Genomic DNA, 16,519 nt, shown 5'->3' on the forward strand with positions numbered 1-16,519 from the left:
TTCTTCTTCTTGTCCTTCTTCTTCTTGTTCTTCTTCTTGTCCTTCTTCTTCTTCTTCTTGTCCTTCTTCTTCTTCTTGTCCTTCTTCTTCTTGTCCTTCTTCTTGTTCTTCTTCTTGTCCTTCTTCTTCTTGTTCTTCTTCTTGTCCTTCTTATCCTTCTTGTTCTTCTTCTTCTTCTTGTCCTTCTTCTTCTGGTCCTTCTTCTTCTTCTGGTCCTTCTTCTTCTTCTTGTTCTTCTTGTCCTTCTTCTTCTTCTTGTTCTTCTTCTTCTTCTTCTTCTTCTGGTCCTTCTTCTTCTTCTTCTTCTTGTTCTTCTTCTTCTTCTTGTTCTTCTTCTGGTCCTTCTTCTTCTTCTTGTCCTTCTTCTTCTTCTTGTCCTTCTTCTTCTTCTGGTCCTTCTTCTTCTTCTTGTTCTTCTTCTTGTCCTTCTTCTTCTTCTTGTTCTTCTTCTTCTTCTTGTCCTTCTTGTTCTTCTTGTTCTTCTTCTTGTCCTTCTTCTTCTTCTTGTCCTTCTTCTTCTTCTTGTTCTTCTTCTTGTCCTTCTTCTTCTTGTTGTTCTTCTTCTTGTCCTTCTTGTCCTTCTTCTGCTTCTTCTTCTTGTTCTTCTTCTTCTTCTTCTGCTTCTTCTTCTTGTCCTTCTTGTCCTTCTTCTGCTTCTTCTTCTTGTCCTTCTTCTCCTTCTGCTTCTTCTTCTTCTTGTCCTTCTTCTTCTTGTTGTCCTCCTTCTTGTCCTTCTTCTTCTTCTTGTCCTTCTTCTTCTTGTTGTCCTCCTTCTTGTCCTTCTTCTTCTTCTTGTCCTTCTTGTCCTTCTTGTTCTTCTTGTCCTTCTTCTTCTTCTTCTTCTTGTCCTTCTTGTTCTTGTCCTTCATGTTCTTCTTGTCCTTCATGTTCTTCTTGTCCTTCTTGTTCTTGTCCTTCTTCTTCTTCTTGTCCTTCATGTTCTTCTTGTACTTCATGTTCTTCTTGTCCTTCATGTTCTTCTTGTTCTTGTCCTTCATGTTCTTCTTGTCCTTCTTGTTCTTGTCCTTCATGTTCTTCTTGTCCTTCATGTTCTTCTTGTCCTTCTTGTTCTTGTCCTTCTTGTTCTTTTTCTTCTTCTTGTCCTTCTTCTGCTTCTTCTTATTTTTCCTTGTTGTTTTGTTCTTCTTCTTAAACTTCTTGTTTTTCTTGTTGTTCTTATTCTTCTTGTTCTTTGTTCTTATTGTTTATATTTATATATATATATATATATATATATATATATATATATATATATATATATATATACACACACACACACAAGTCGAATTCTTTCCATGAAATGAGCACAATTAAAGGTGCCTATCATCACGTCACCAGCAAACATGTCCTGATGGAGTCTCCCGTCGGTCCGATGGATGAGGAGGCATGCAGGCTTATCTGTCAGTGTGTGTCCTCATATGGGAGAAGAGGCCGATTCTGGATGCGCAGCACTTCCTACAGGTGTTGCAGGGGAAAACGTCTCCAGAAGTTGAGCCCTGCTTCCTTCGCTCGCGCTTCTCCTTAATGGCCAGCGTTCTGTTGTTTTCAAACGTCTTCATGCCACTAGAGCACATATATGTGTGTGTGTACCTCACGAGTCCCTCACGTTGTTGAAAGGTTCTGCTGGACCAATCGCCGCCCGAGGTGGGCGTGGTGTGGGAGGGGCTTGCTGCTGACGGACAGGCCGAGATGGACTTCACCAGCCAGCGCGTGGTGCACGTGCGTTGGCATGGCTTCCAGGACCCGGAGAGCGGGGTGCGGCTGTACCGTGTGGTGATGGGGGAGCGGTGCATGACGGGGAGAGAAGTGGACGATGCAGATAACGCCACGGAGGTCCTGTCTGGTGGCAACACGGCGTCGTTCACGTTTCCTGTGGAGGGTGAGAGTTGAATGAACTTTGGTCAGTGATTGAAATGAAAGATGGTGACTTCTGAGTCTTTTAAAGGTTACAAAAAAATTAATGGAGAAAGTCTTTAAACAACAACAACAAACAAACTAGCCCAAAACAAACAAACAACCCCCACCCCCACCCACCCACCCCCCACCACCAGCAAGTTTGGGTTTTTGATACCAGTAAGACGGACTTTTGATAAGAAGTGTCAATGTTTCGTCTTCAGAGGTTTTATTCATTTATTTATTTACTTATTCGTTTATTTGATATTTATTTATTTATTTATTTATTTGTCTACTTATTTATTTTCAATTTCTGACGGAACGTATCCATGGCTTGAAACGTTAACACTTCCCATCAATGTGGGTGTTGTATTACAACGCTGCTGTCTTCTTATCGACTTCTGACAGACTTTCTCTGTTAGAATGAACTTCCGTTTTAGTTTTGGAGGGTTGTTCACTTATATATCTACAAACCCAAACCCCTGTTCATGCAAAGTACTTGTGTTTAAAATGATTCAAGCAGAGTTGTAAAAGAAAAAAGGAAAAAAAGAACGTATTACCATTCTGATTATCATCATTGGTGTCAGTTTCAATTTTAGTTTCAAGGAGGTGTCAAAGGTGCGGACCGATCCATATTCGCATCACCACACATGCAGGGCGCAATAGCCGAGTTTGGTTAAAGCGTTGGACTTTCAGTCTGAGGGTCCCGGGTTCCAATCTGTGATTTTTTTTTCAGGCCGCTATTTCTTCAGTGTGGTGGCCTACAACGGCGCGCTGGCGCCCTCCAAGGTAGCGTGTTCAGACGGGGTCGTGTACGACACCACACCGCCCGCGCTGCGCAACGTAACTCTCACGCATGCCCGCGGCGGGCGGATGATCGCCTGCACGCAGCAGCAGGAGGGAGGAGGAGGAGGAGGAGAAGGAGGCGGTGAGGCGTGGCTGGTTCAGGAGAACCTGACGCGGGTGGCTCTGCACAGCGGGGCCGGGTGTCAGGCGCTGTGCTCTGGACCCTCCCCTGGACAGGACGTCCAGCATCTGCCCGTGTCCTCCGACCACGTCCTGGACCCGGAAGTGTCAGAGAACTACTGCCGCCAGCTGCCCAAGATGACCGGAGGAGGAGGCTCCGTGATGATGGTTCTGCCATCAGACTACGTGGAAATCACCTGGCGAGGCCTCGACGAGGAGAGCCAGATCGAAGAGTACTACGTCGGCATCGGAAGTGACGTCACCGCCTCTTCGGCGCCGGACCTTCTGCCGTTCACCGGCACCCACGGCCACTCGTCTTACCACGCCCGCCACGTGGGCCTGGGTCACGGGGACGTATTCTTCGTCTTCCTGCAGGTCCTCAGCAAGGCTGGTCTGAGCAGCAGCGTCACCTTGGGACCCGTCCTCATTGACGTCACGGCCCCCAAGGTCACGCGGCCACTGACGGAGGTGGTGGTGGAGGAGGGGCTGATGCTGGTGACGTGGGCAGAAGGCGTGTTCACCGATCCGGAGCAGCCCCGCCATGTGGAGTTCAACGTGTCCTTCCGCGTGGGTCAGTACCCGGCGACGTGCTGATTGATTGTGATAATGTTCAAAATGTTAGATATGTATGTGTATGTTGTATTTATTTACACGCGCACTGCACGGTTACACACACACACACACACACACACACACACACACACACACACACACACACACACACACACACACACACACACACACACACACACACACACATATATATATATATATATATATATATATATATATATATATATATATATATATATATATATATCGCGTGTATGTGTCCACATACACGCAAATATATATATATATATATATATATATATATATATATTATCCATACCATAACAATTGTTTTGTGAAAAAAGAGAATGGTCTATATATATATATATATATTTGTGTGTGTGTGTGTGTGTGTGTGTGTCTGTGTGTGTCTGTGTGTGTATTTGCTGTTGTTTATTTTATTCTCATTTTTTCACAAAACAATTGTTATGGTATGGATAATAGTGAACAAAGCAGGGTTTCAAAGTGGTGTTTCAAAATACATATCTCGGCACTATGCTACTAATAAGCACATTTTTCAGCAGGAATTGTAATAGTTTTTGGTTGTCATTTGAAGCTGCTAGAAATTGTGACCTCATTTTTCTGTGTGCTCTTTTATTGCAACATTATGGGAGAAAGTTATTCCGATATTTTGAATCAGTCGACAGGCCAGTATATTACTGGTTAAGCGTTCAAATCGTTTAAAGTGATCAGTCAGAGTATAGACTCGAAAACGTGTTTGTATTTTGCTTTCCTTTTTAATGTTTCGGAACAAAAGGTGAAAAATTGACAAAAGTAAGATAACACAAATGAAGCATTGGATATGGGTATCACATTACATGAATTATATTCTATTGTCTTTTCGTGTTCATATGTCACAGGCATGCACATACAGATGCTTGTATCAATTTGCAAAAACACATAATAATAAAAATGCATCAACTCAAACAGAAAAGATACGTTTATGATACATGTTTTCTTGCGAAAGACGTTTTATAGAGTAGATTTTTTACTCTTTTTTTCAGGTCAGAAACATTGGGTCAGAAACCATACTGTAAAACAACTACTAATCCTTTTGGGGTTTATGATCCTGGGATTTAATTATCCCTGCTTTTGAATTTTGCGTCGTCTTTTTCAATGTGAATCAATGTTCTAGTTATCTTAAAATCATGTTACTTTTACATACTGATGATGCACAATTCAGCAGCAATGATCACAGAACAGTGTATTTGTTTAGCATAGAAAAGCAAAGACATTTAGAATCACTGTATTCATTTTGTCCTGGAAAATTGTATTATAATCAAATAGATAAATGAATGAAGGAATATATATATATATATATATATATATATATATATATCCCTGAAATACTGGATGATTGCTCTCACTCTCTCTCAGGTCACGAGGACGGCTTCGTAACTCCTTTCTACTCGACATCAGAATGTAACCTGACCCAGTGTCAGAAAGACAACATCGCCGGGTGTGCTTGCTACCCGATCAAACTCTTGTACCCTTACGACACAGAAGACGGCCGCTCGTTTTTCTTTCAGCTGCACGTCATCAACGCTGCCGGTCACGTCAGCACAGTGAACACGTCATCAGTCCGTCTGCCTTCCCACTTCCCTCCCAGCCACGCCGTCATACTGGACGTGGTCAGAACGGCCGTCCCGGGGGTGGCCGCCACAGGCACTGACCCGCCAGTGACCCAGCCGAGTGCCACGAGGTCCACTTCAACCTATAGAAGCATGGAGGAGTCGTCATCGTCACCACGTGGGCCGTCATCCGAGTCGACAACGTCAGCAATGCCAACATCGTCAACCGAAAACCCGAAGACTGCCTCGATCACAGACCGATTCTCTGATGACGTGGACGTCATCCTGCAGGCAGAGGAGATGTGCGTGGCTTGGAAAGGGTTCTATCACCTGGAGGAGATCAACGTCCAGGTGGGATTGGGGACCAAGGCTGATGAGGATGACGTCATCCCTTTCCACTCTGTCAGCAACCGCAGTCCCGTCTGTCTCGATCTGACGTCAGTTCCTGTCCACACAAAGCTGTTCTCTGTGGTCAGAGCGACATCTTCAGGTGGAACGTCCGTGTTCTCCTCTGACGGTTTCGTCATGATACCAGAGGGTGGCTCTGAACAGTCGGTCCATGTCTTCAACGGGAAGGGCTGCCATGAAAATGACGTCATTGGAAAGGCACTCGTCGAACACTCGTCACTTGCCTGCAGTGTCAGTGGCAACTCACTACTACCAATCCATGCCGGGGACTTCCTTTTCATCGAACTGTCCCCTTTTGTTTCTCAAGTGGTCTTCGAAAACGCCGTCCTGCTTCAGACAACGTTCACAGGCTATCAAGTCCTCGCGGAGACACCCAACATCACTGCTGTGTTTCCACACCCCTTGGCTGCTAACACCAGTCTGCAAATACAGCGGTGTCAGAAAGATGACTGTGTTGTCCCTGTCCCCAACAATCAGTTCACCTTCACGTGGGAGACCACAGGCCCCAGCGCGTCCTTCGTGAAGTACTTCAAAGCGGACGTCGTGGACACTACCTGCCTGGACTCGGCCAACGGCAAGGACAAATACCTGCTCCAGAAATGTACACTGCACGAGGAGACGACACCGGCAGTAACGAAAGAACTGACCATCTTCCACGAGAACCTTGACGGTCGCTTCCTTCAGGACCACACTTACGTGTCTTCCGTTTCCCCGTGCTTCGATGACACCTGTCTTCCGCCTTCCACGTCCCAGCCGGTCATCTACGGTGCTAGCTACCTGACTGTCCAGCTGGACCACGGACTCATTGTGGACATGCGTGGGCAGGAGCTGACCCTGGACGTTCAGGCGTTCACAGAACCAGAGCCCGTGGCCTTCAGAAATAAGACCTGTGTGTACATGTGGACCGTCAGTGCTGACCCATCGGGGTCAGTTCCTCTCGCGGAATGGGTCGTTCAGAAGTCCAGAAGCTGTTCAAATATTCAGGTATGTTTTATACTAAAAAACAACAACAAAATCTATTAATTTATAAACAATACGCTGTTGCGATGCTGATTCGTGTTTTGATTTGTTTGATACTTCCGTAGCGCATATCCTCGGTCAGAGACCGATCTATCAGCACTTTCTAAACACTGAGTTATTTGCACAACAGGCTGCCTACCTGGATAGAGCCGGCTGAGACCTGCCCTTAGGTGATCGTCATTCGTTTCCTGTGTCGTTTAGTCAGCTTTTCTATCTAAACGGTCATGACATCGAAGCTTATCTTCTTATGCTCTTTTCGTCCATCTTTCGTGAACAGCAGCAACAATAAATGATATATTAATATCACCTGCAGTATTTTCACTCTGAAGGCTAAATAGAAACGAGAATAAATGTGCAATGGCTTGTTTGTGTCCAGTTTCGGTTACAAACATATAGCAAGTTCTTGAAGATTTCAAAACAATCACATAAATCTCTATGGCGCAAGAGCAGGAGGTAAACTGAAAATCATATACATGTGTGTATATGTGTGAATGACTGGTGCGAAAGCGCTTTGATTTGTCTCTGCACAAGATTCGGCACTATATAAATACCGTTAATATTATTATTATTATTATTTATTTATTTATTTATTTATTTATAATGTACAATTCAAAAATGAATAAATACGACAGTTTACATAACGGATAACGCAACACTCACACACGCAGGCACACACACAGCTACAGGCTCATGTACGCACATGCCTACCCCCCGTCCCCCACCCCCTTCCCGGCTCCCCCCTCCCTCCTCCACCCCCAACAGCAACATAATGTAATGGAATGGAATGGAAGCATAGAGAGAAAGTGCATGTATATACCTGATTTCTGTCGTGCCAAATCAATAAATACGTGGACTACAGCGTACAGGAAATGAATGAATGAATGATGCGGAAATGTATTTAAAGAGTTTTTTGTTTTGGTTTGTTTGTTTGTCCGAACTTTACATGGAACACGGTTCATATTCTTATGCTAGAATTGTATTGTGATCAAACATTAAGAAGCCCAGCAATGTGTCATAAATTAATAATTCGATGGTGATGTGAAGAATACTTCGTGTCACTTGTGATAACATTGCATTTTCCCCACTGCACTTCTCCTCCCCTTGTGAACAAGATCTGATGAATGTAGTTTCATCTTGACGTGAACAAATAAAAAACGTACTGTGCCTGTGGTTGATGCAGATCACGCAGAATGCTCCCTTGAGAGGAAGCGGACGGGGGACGCTGTACATATGCTTCAGACTTCTCTTCCCGATGGAGTCCAACCGCCCAGACTGCTTCAAACTGATGCGGTCTCCCAGCTCCAACGTGCACGAGCCTTTCCACGTCATCGAACTGTCCCACAGCGTGTTCCGAGTGACGGACTTCCGGCCTTTCCTCACCAGTCAGCAACTGGGTCACCACCTCCACGACCTCTACGACCTTGACCTAGATTTCGCGCCCGGCGACCTACTGCTGTCGGCGGTGCTGACCAACAGCCTTGACCTGAACGTCACGTGGTTCCTCATGACCGCTCCGCGCGCTCCAAGCGGTTTGGGGGACTGTGCCGGGGACGAGGAGTGTGTGATGTCCAAAGCTGCCCACAGCCACGTCACCTTCCCGCGGAGTCAGTCCCGGTTCCAGAGCGGCAAGGTTTACTACGCGTGTGCCGTGTTCGCCGAGGACGCTGGGGAGGAGGAGGAGGAGGAGGAGGAGCCAGGTCCTCTGGCACGGCGGCAGGTCTGCGGGGACGGGGTGGTCATTGATGACAGTCCCCCGGTCAGGGGCTCCGTTGTCCTTAGTGGTGGCGACCCGGACGGCGTTTATCTGGCGGGTGACAATCACGTGACGGTCTCGTGGTCGGGGTTCGCTGACGTGGAGGAGGACAGCCCACTTCTTTTCGGCGACGGCAGCGTCGTCACTTTGAACTATTCTGTGGCGTTAGGTAATTAGCGTCATCACTTTGAACTATTCTGTGGCGTTAGGTAATTAGCGTCATCACTTTGAACTATTCTGTGGCGTTAGGTAATTAGCGTCATCACTTTGTATTATTCTGTGGCGTTAGGTAAATAGCGCCATCATTTTAAGTTATTCTGTGGCATTAGGTAAATAGCGTCACACTTTGAATTATTGTGTGATGTTAGGCAAATGGCGTCATCACTTTGAACTATTCTGTTGCGTTAGGTAAACAACGTCATCACTTTGAACTATTCTGTGGCGTTAGGTAAATAGCGTCATCACTTTGAACTATTCTGTGGCGTTAGGTAAATAACGTCGTCACTTTGAACTATTCTGTGGCGTTAGGTAAATAACGTCGTCACTTTGAATTATTCTGTGGCGTTAGGTAAATAACGTCGTCACTTTGAACTATTCTGTGGCGTTAGGTAATTAGCGTCGTCACTTTGAACTAGTCTGTGGCGTTAGGTAAATAACGTCATCACTTTGACCTATTCTGTGGCGTTAGGTAATTAGCGTCGTCACTTTGACCTATTCTGTGGCGTTAGGTAATTAGCGTCATCACTTTGAACTATGCAGTGGCGTTAGGTAAATAGCGTCATCACTTTGAACTATTCTGTAGCGTTAGGTAAACAACGTCATCACTTTGAACTATTCTGTGGCGTTAGGTAAATAGCGTCGTCACTTTGAACTATTCTGTGGCTTTAAATGAATATCGTCGTCACTTTGAATTATTGTGTGGCGTTAGGTCAATAGCGTCATCACTTTGAACTATTCTGTGGCGTTAGATAAATTTTGTGCTCTTAGATATAGTAGTATTAGTAGTAATAATGATAACTTTAATAAAAGATAAATAGTAGTAGTAGCAGCAGCAGCAGCAGCAGCAGTAGTAATCGTTGCTGTAGTAGTGGTAGTATGACAAGCCACTAAATCTTGCGCAGACATATCAAAAGCACTTTCACGTCAGTCATTCGCCTGCATGCGAATCCTGCAGAAGAAATTCAAAACGAATTATATAATTATGCTATTTGTTGTTTATGTTTATGTGCCATGAATTGAAGTTTTGGGCTTTTGGGCGGATGGCTATTCGTTCTACGAATGCTTAAAACTGAGTCTAAGGAAGTGCATGAACTATGTATCTTTTGTTTCTTTTTCTGTTATCTATTTTATTTTATTTGTTACTTCAATTACTTCAAAATCATACCACCACGAAAGGAAAACACAGATTCCCGTTGGTCGTTGGTGTTTTTTTTTTTTTTGTTTTTTTTTTTAATTTTTGTCCCGGTGATATATATATATATATATATATATATATATATATATATATATATATATATATATATAGTAAGTGATGTCTGTTGAAACTCCATGGTTTCTTTTCTTCTTCTGATTATTATTATTGGTTTGTTGTCTATTCACTACCAGGTGAGTCAGACACTTATGTCTGCACATTCATTTATTTCAGCATTTCAACACACACACACACACACACACACACACACATGCATGCACGGTCACACGATGAATGTGGAGAATGGGTGAGGTAGTGGACTTGGGGAAGGAACCAGGTACTATTGAGAAACACACACACACACACACACACACACACACACACACAACACAGCTAATAGTGGTTGGTGAGGTGGTGGGTAGTGGGGTCACCAGTTGAACTACAAAATCAAGCTACCCACCACAGAGTCACACATGACCAAAGCGATTGACGTCACACACTGCAGGGAATCCTACGAGAAACCTGTCTCCTGTCAACCAGGTAGCTATCCAGGGGGAGAGGACCTGGCTCCATTCGTGCACGTGGGACAGCGAACAACGTGGACGTTCAGCCGCCTGACCTGGACTCCGGGCGTCACGTGCATAGCCACTGTCAGAGGTGATGGCGTGGTCTTGTTTGCAGCGTTCATTGTAGCAGAAGCCACCAACATAATAAAAAAGAAGAAAAAAGTCAGAAGAATGTCGTAGGTTTTTGTGCACAAAAGTGACTGTAACTGTGCCGAATTTTCTTTTCCAGTTTTTTTTTTTTTATGTTGTTGTTTGTTTGTTTTTCTTTTGCTCTTTCGTGTTCTACGAGACCGATGTTTACAGTTTTAAGCCCTGATATGGCACTGTGTTGGTTGGACTATAAACAACAACTGCAAAGAAAAGGATTTATGGCACTGGGGAAAAAAATGCAAGCTTACCAAGATAGTGTTTGTGTACGGAATATATTGAATATGAAGCAATACACATGTTGATGTGCATGCTACTTATGCGAATAAATTCACCGGGCGCCATGGTCTTTATAAAAAAGAACATTAGATAATTAATGTTGTTCATGAATATGAAGTATGGAAGTTTTATTTATTTTGCAAACGTTTTGGTGCAGATAGTAAAAAAGGGAAAGTACTCTGTAATTAATGCTAGGGGACTTAATTCGAATCTGGTTAGGACTTTTTTTTTTTTTTTTTTTTTAAACGCGAGTCTTTATAATAACAAATACAGAACACATTTTAACGATTAGATTTTTTTTGAAGTGTATCACAAGTGAGTCTTGAAGGCCATGCCTCTCTTGTTTTTCTTTTACTAGTTTGTGTTTATCTAAGTATTTTTTAACCCTTTCACCGCCAAACTCGCTTTTATGCATAGGCGTGGTAGAGGACCCATGTCACTGAAAGGTGACCATTCATTGGTCTGTTATCCATGAACCTACTGCTCTTAATGTTCAGTGGTAGGATAGGCCATATTTTCTATACATCGCAAAGGGAATCCCCAGCTATTCTTAGCCACTATCTTTTTCTGTGTTTATACCCCAAGGGAATTTTTGTACTCTAAATTGACTGACGGTTAAAAGGGTTAAAATTAAGTTTTATACATTCATTTGCTGTTGATGCACACCATTTTGAGTAACTGCATGTGACCTCTTAGCCATTCAGTGACTTAATCAAAGATGTTTATAACTTCCCTCACAGCACAAGATCGCGTGGGTCACGTGACCGATGCATGGTCCCACCAAGTGATTATCGACAGCACGCCGCCTGAGGTTGGTTACGTGGCAGCAGGGGAGGTAACTGCCGAGGATTTTGTGCCAGGACACGAGTTACCTGTCCATTGGGAAGGCGTCGAGGACAAGGAGAGTGGTGTGCTCAGCATTGAAGTAAGAACGCCAGTGTTGCATTTTATTTATTTTAAATTTTATTTTTATTCGCTTTAATTTCATTACACGTAAGGCATGATCTACATATGCAACATTACGCCAACAACAAGAGAGAAGCTTAAGAGAAACGAAACGAAACGATACGAATTTTTATTTCACGAGGGTAGTGGAGTAAGCACAGTTGCTTTTTTTTTTTTACATCCAGCCATCAAGGGCAAAGAAGAAAAGCTGAAAAAAGAGACAAAGAGTGAGAGAGAGAGAGAGAGAGAGAGGGGGAGGGGGGGAGAAACAGCAAACAGAAGCAAAAATTGTCTACTTTTGACACAAGCATTGTTAGCAAGTTATTGAGTCTGCTCCATCATTTCCTGGAACATGTACTCTTATATATATATATATATATATATATATATATATATATATATATATATATGTGTGTGTGTGTGTGTGTGTGTGTGATTTTATATATATATATGTGTGTGTGTGTGTGTGTGTGTGTAACCGTGAATATATAAGAGTTCGTACAGCATAATTTTTTTAATAATGAAGACAAGCCACGCACCGGACCACATGAAAATAGGCGTGGTTTCCTTCCTGACGCTGTTCCAGGTGGGCGTGGCTCAGCGAGGGGGCGGGGCCAACGTGGTGGATTTTCAGACCTGTCAAGGAACCTCCACCATCTTGACGGACACATCCACTCTGGTGGATGGACATGCCTACGTGGTGCTGTTGAAGGTGAGGGTTGAATTGGAGTGATGGCCTAGAGGTAACGCGTCCGCCTAGGAAGCGAGAGAATCTGAGCGCGCTGGTTTGAATCACGGCTCAGCCGCCGATATTTTCTCCCTCTCCACTAGACCTTGAGTGGTGATCTGGACGCTAGTCATTCGGATGAAACGATAAACCGAGGTCCCGTGTGCAGCATGCACTTAGCGCACGTAAAAGAACCCACGGCAACAAAAGGGTTGTTCCTGGCAAAATTCTGTAGAAAAATCCACTTCGATAGGAACAATAAATAAAACTGTATGTGACGTTTCAGCCCCCCCCCCCCCCCCCCCAACCCCCCAGGGGCCACATGAAATAAACATCTTGCCTCTGTTCTGTTTGCGGGTTCCATCGTATCCTTGCTCCTTGTGTCCAGGTAACTAACAAGGCGGGTCTGACCACTGTCCGGTCCTCCGCTCCTTTTGTCATTGACAGCTCTCCGCCATCGCCAGGACGTGTGTGGCACAGTGATTCCGGCACCGCCGTAAGTATTGTTTCGTGTGATCCTGTCGTAAATATTGGTTATTGTGATCCTGTCGTAAATCATTATTGTTTATCATTTCGTGTGATCCTGTCGTAAATATTGTTTCATGTGATCCTGTCGTAAACATTGTTTCATGTCATCCTGCCGTAAATTATTATCATTTTTTGTTTCGTGAGATCTTGTCGTAAATATTGTTTCGTGTGAACCTGCCGTAAATCATTATTGTTTAATGCGATCCTGGCGTAAATACAGTTCCGTGTGATGTATAATATGTACTTGTACTTGATTTGTATCGTTTTGACTTACCCAAGACAGGCCGCACGAAAGAAAACCAGTTGCAGAGACCCACCTTCGATAGACCTGGATGGATCTTTCTAACAGTTCTTCTGCGCGACGCCACAATGACTCTTCTCAGAGTTAACGAAGTAGAAGAAGACGACGATGACGACGACGACGACGACGACGACGAAGAAGAAGAAGAATATGAACTGAATTATCAACATCGAAATTGCAATGATCAAACGTTTGTAAGGACTAATTAAAAATATGTAACATATACCTATTTCGGCGCCCCAGAATTTTGGACATTTTTTTCTATGTTTTGATGTTGACGCATGATAATGAGACTTGATGACGATGCTTCTATCAGGGTCCATTTAGGTTTTGGGACTACTTGACAAGATTGTACTCTTAAAGTACATCCCAGCGTCTACCAGACTGAGAGATACAGACACTTGGAGTATTGTTCGGGAAATCTGAACACCACTTCCAAAGACACATCCCCTGGACGTGGACGACCCTGGCACACAAAGCGTGGTCTCAGTCTTCTTATTTGAGCCCATAGCACATACTACTCTGGGCAGGAGCCGGCCATAGGCCGAACAACAACAACAACCCACCTCTGATGGGGCTCGAACCCGCGTCTGACCAATCATCAGTCAGCGACGCTAAACACGGCGGGTGGTACCTAACGTGTCTAACGTCTTTTTTTTTTCTTTTTTTTTTTGTGGGGCCTCCAACCTCCTCTTCCCCCCCCCCCTTTTTTTGTGGGGCCTCCATCCTCCTCTTTTTGCCCACATCTTTCTTTTTCTTCTTTCACAAACTCATATTTACCTTTCATGCACCACTTTCCCCCACACACCTTAACTAATCACTTTCATTCTTTCCCCTATCGTCTGGCGCAGCAATTGCCCCAGTGTGTCTTGAGGCATGCATTTTAAGAGTATTCGATGTCTGTGTACATTTGCCAGGTTTTTTGATGTTCTAGTGTTCTGATGTATGCATTCTAAACATGTATGACAAGTGATTGCATCTGTCTGGGTTTATTGTTGCCCTAGTGTGAGTTGTTTGTTAGATATTGAAGCTTTTCTGTCATCCATCCTCTCTCTCTTCCTCCTCTGTCTTAACCCAATATATAAACAAATAAATAAATAATTGAATGAAAGATATGTCATCTGTATCATAACAATGGACCGACCCTATCTTCCCATTTAATGTTTACATTTGTTTACATTTCAGTGGTTTTGTTGACCTAGTGCATGTATGTAACAGTGTATGCGGAGTTAGAAGTGGTAGTGCACATCCTTTCCATTGAACATCTCTCCCAGAAGGCGCCGTCCCTTACTCAGTCGAAAGGTAAAGCGAAAGCGAACGTCTTGTTGTACAGATCGTGGGTGGCTACAGCAGACAGGTGGGTGTGTACAGCGTGAAGTGGGCGGGATTCACAGACCCTCACTCAGGTGTGGACTACTACAGGTTGGGCCTGGGTTCCATTCCGGGACTGGACGATGTGGCTCCCTTTGTCTACGTCGGCAGGCAGACATGTAAGATGTCAAGTAGTAACCTAATTGCAGTACTGGTATATGTTTTAATCTGTTTTGAAAACAAAGAAAACACAAACAAATGTAGAAATACAGGAAAAAACGTTACCAGTTAAAATTTATATGAATTGATTTTTCACACAGTGTAGCAACTAATTTCAGTTGCCATTCAAACTGGTCATGTTTGCCTTATCAGATAGTAGAAGACTACTCGCTCGTTAAACTACATGTATAAGATTTGAAGTCATTGCCGGTTTTTAACCTAGCCATCACATACTTTATAAGTGAACTGAAGGGGGTGGAGAAGGGGCAGGAGGAGGGGGAAGGGGTTGGGGGGTAACAGCATTACCAACATCATTTTGAAAGCTGCTGAATTTCGCAGGGTGCAGTAGTTTTTAATTCAAATTTTTCGCGAAAACTGAGAGGGAAAAAACACTGTATTTACATACATTATCTGGAAAGTAGAATTCCAATGACATTCAGTTCAATTCGAGAAACTCTATTATCTGCTTCAAACCATTGATAAAACAAACTTCTCTGTTGTGCTCATTCAAGTGCTCGTCAACAGATAGACAAATGAAGTGAAAAAACAAAACAAAACAAAAACAAAACGAAACAAAAACAAAACAACAAAAGCCGGTACACCCTTCCCTGATCACCTACGCATACACCGACCATGAGGAAGGAAAACAATAAAACATACTAAGACACAACAAACAGCAAAGAGTGGTAACTCTCTCCATTCACAAGACACACAGCCTCAAGTCAGCGCTGCCTACGCTACCGATTCAGCCAGCACACAGGTAAATAAAAGGTACATTGGAAAAAACCCAGACACTTCCTCAAAAAAGGAAGCACCGGGCCTGTCCTTATACCGATCATCTGACATATGCACACAGCAGCAAAAACAGAAGAAACGTGCAAACACAAATAAGCTTTTATTCAAGACTGGCATAGCCTCTTTAATCCTGAACAAGACACATACGAAGACACAGTGGAAATAAAAGCACATCTTTCCATTCCAGCTTACACGTGGAAACAGCCCCTGGAGCAGGGAACAGCATACTACGCCACCTTACAGGCCTGCAACCGTGCCGGCTTGTGCCGTCTGACGTCATCGGGCAGTCTGACGTTTGATGACTCTCCGCCCACTTCCGGCCACGTGACAGTGGGACTGTACGGCCGCCATGACAAATTCCTCGGTCACAAGTAAGGGGCACAGAGAGAGATGTTTACTTTGTAGTCCTTCACTTTGGAAGGAATACTTGAATATTGTATCATGTGACTTTTTTGTTACGGAAGATTTTTTCTGTGTGAAATTCGGTCTGCTCTCACCAGGGAGAGTTTCAGTTTCAGTTTCAGTAGCTCAAGGAGGCGTCACTGCGTTCGGACAAATCCATATACGCTACACCACATCTGCCAAGCAGATGCCTGACCAGCAGCGTAACCCAACGCGCTTAGACCCCCACCAGGGAGAGCGCGTTGCGACAGTGCAGCGCCACCCATTTCTGTTTTATCATTTTTCTTTGTTTTCTTTTTTCTTTAACTATCAGAATGATTTTTTCCACACAAGTTTGCCCTATATGATGTCGTGGGCTCTTTAATGTGCTCAAGTTGACCAGCACCACTCAAGGTCTAGCGGGAGTGGGTGGAGAAAAATACCCGGTCCCTGTGGGCTTGAATGCGTGTACACTCGCTTTCCTATCGAGCGTATTACCACTAGACCACCGTGACACCGTACGTACATACTTTGTGGTCTCAAAAAGGGTTTGTCTTACTTTTATCTCACAAGTGTTGTGTCATTTATATTTCACGTTTTATATCTTTCTGGTTTGTGTTGTATTCCCCTCTTACCTATTCTTTAGCTTACGGTTTTTGTATTCTAAGATGAAATTAGACCAAAAA

General features: G+C 43.8%; 1 protein-coding gene across 1 annotated transcript in view; it reads left to right on the plus strand.

Moving 5' to 3' along the window:
• Positions 1-16,519, plus strand: part of LOC143288616 (uncharacterized) — a 61,237-nt gene that overhangs the window by 29,218 nt on the left and 15,500 nt on the right. Inside the window, 10 exon segments of the mRNA XM_076597271.1 lie at positions 1,618-1,879; positions 2,630-3,430; positions 4,849-6,434; positions 7,651-8,392; positions 10,175-10,291; positions 11,367-11,551; positions 12,158-12,283; positions 12,687-12,794; positions 14,461-14,617; positions 15,640-15,823. Of these exon segments, the coding sequence (XP_076453386.1) occupies positions 1,618-1,879; positions 2,630-3,430; positions 4,849-6,434; positions 7,651-8,392; positions 10,175-10,291; positions 11,367-11,551; positions 12,158-12,283; positions 12,687-12,794; positions 14,461-14,617; positions 15,640-15,823 (4,268 nt within the window).

The sequence above is a fragment of the Babylonia areolata genome, chromosome 12 (assembly GCF_041734735.1).
Source record: "Babylonia areolata isolate BAREFJ2019XMU chromosome 12, ASM4173473v1, whole genome shotgun sequence".
Taxonomy (NCBI): domain Eukaryota; kingdom Metazoa; phylum Mollusca; class Gastropoda; order Neogastropoda; family Buccinidae; genus Babylonia; species Babylonia areolata.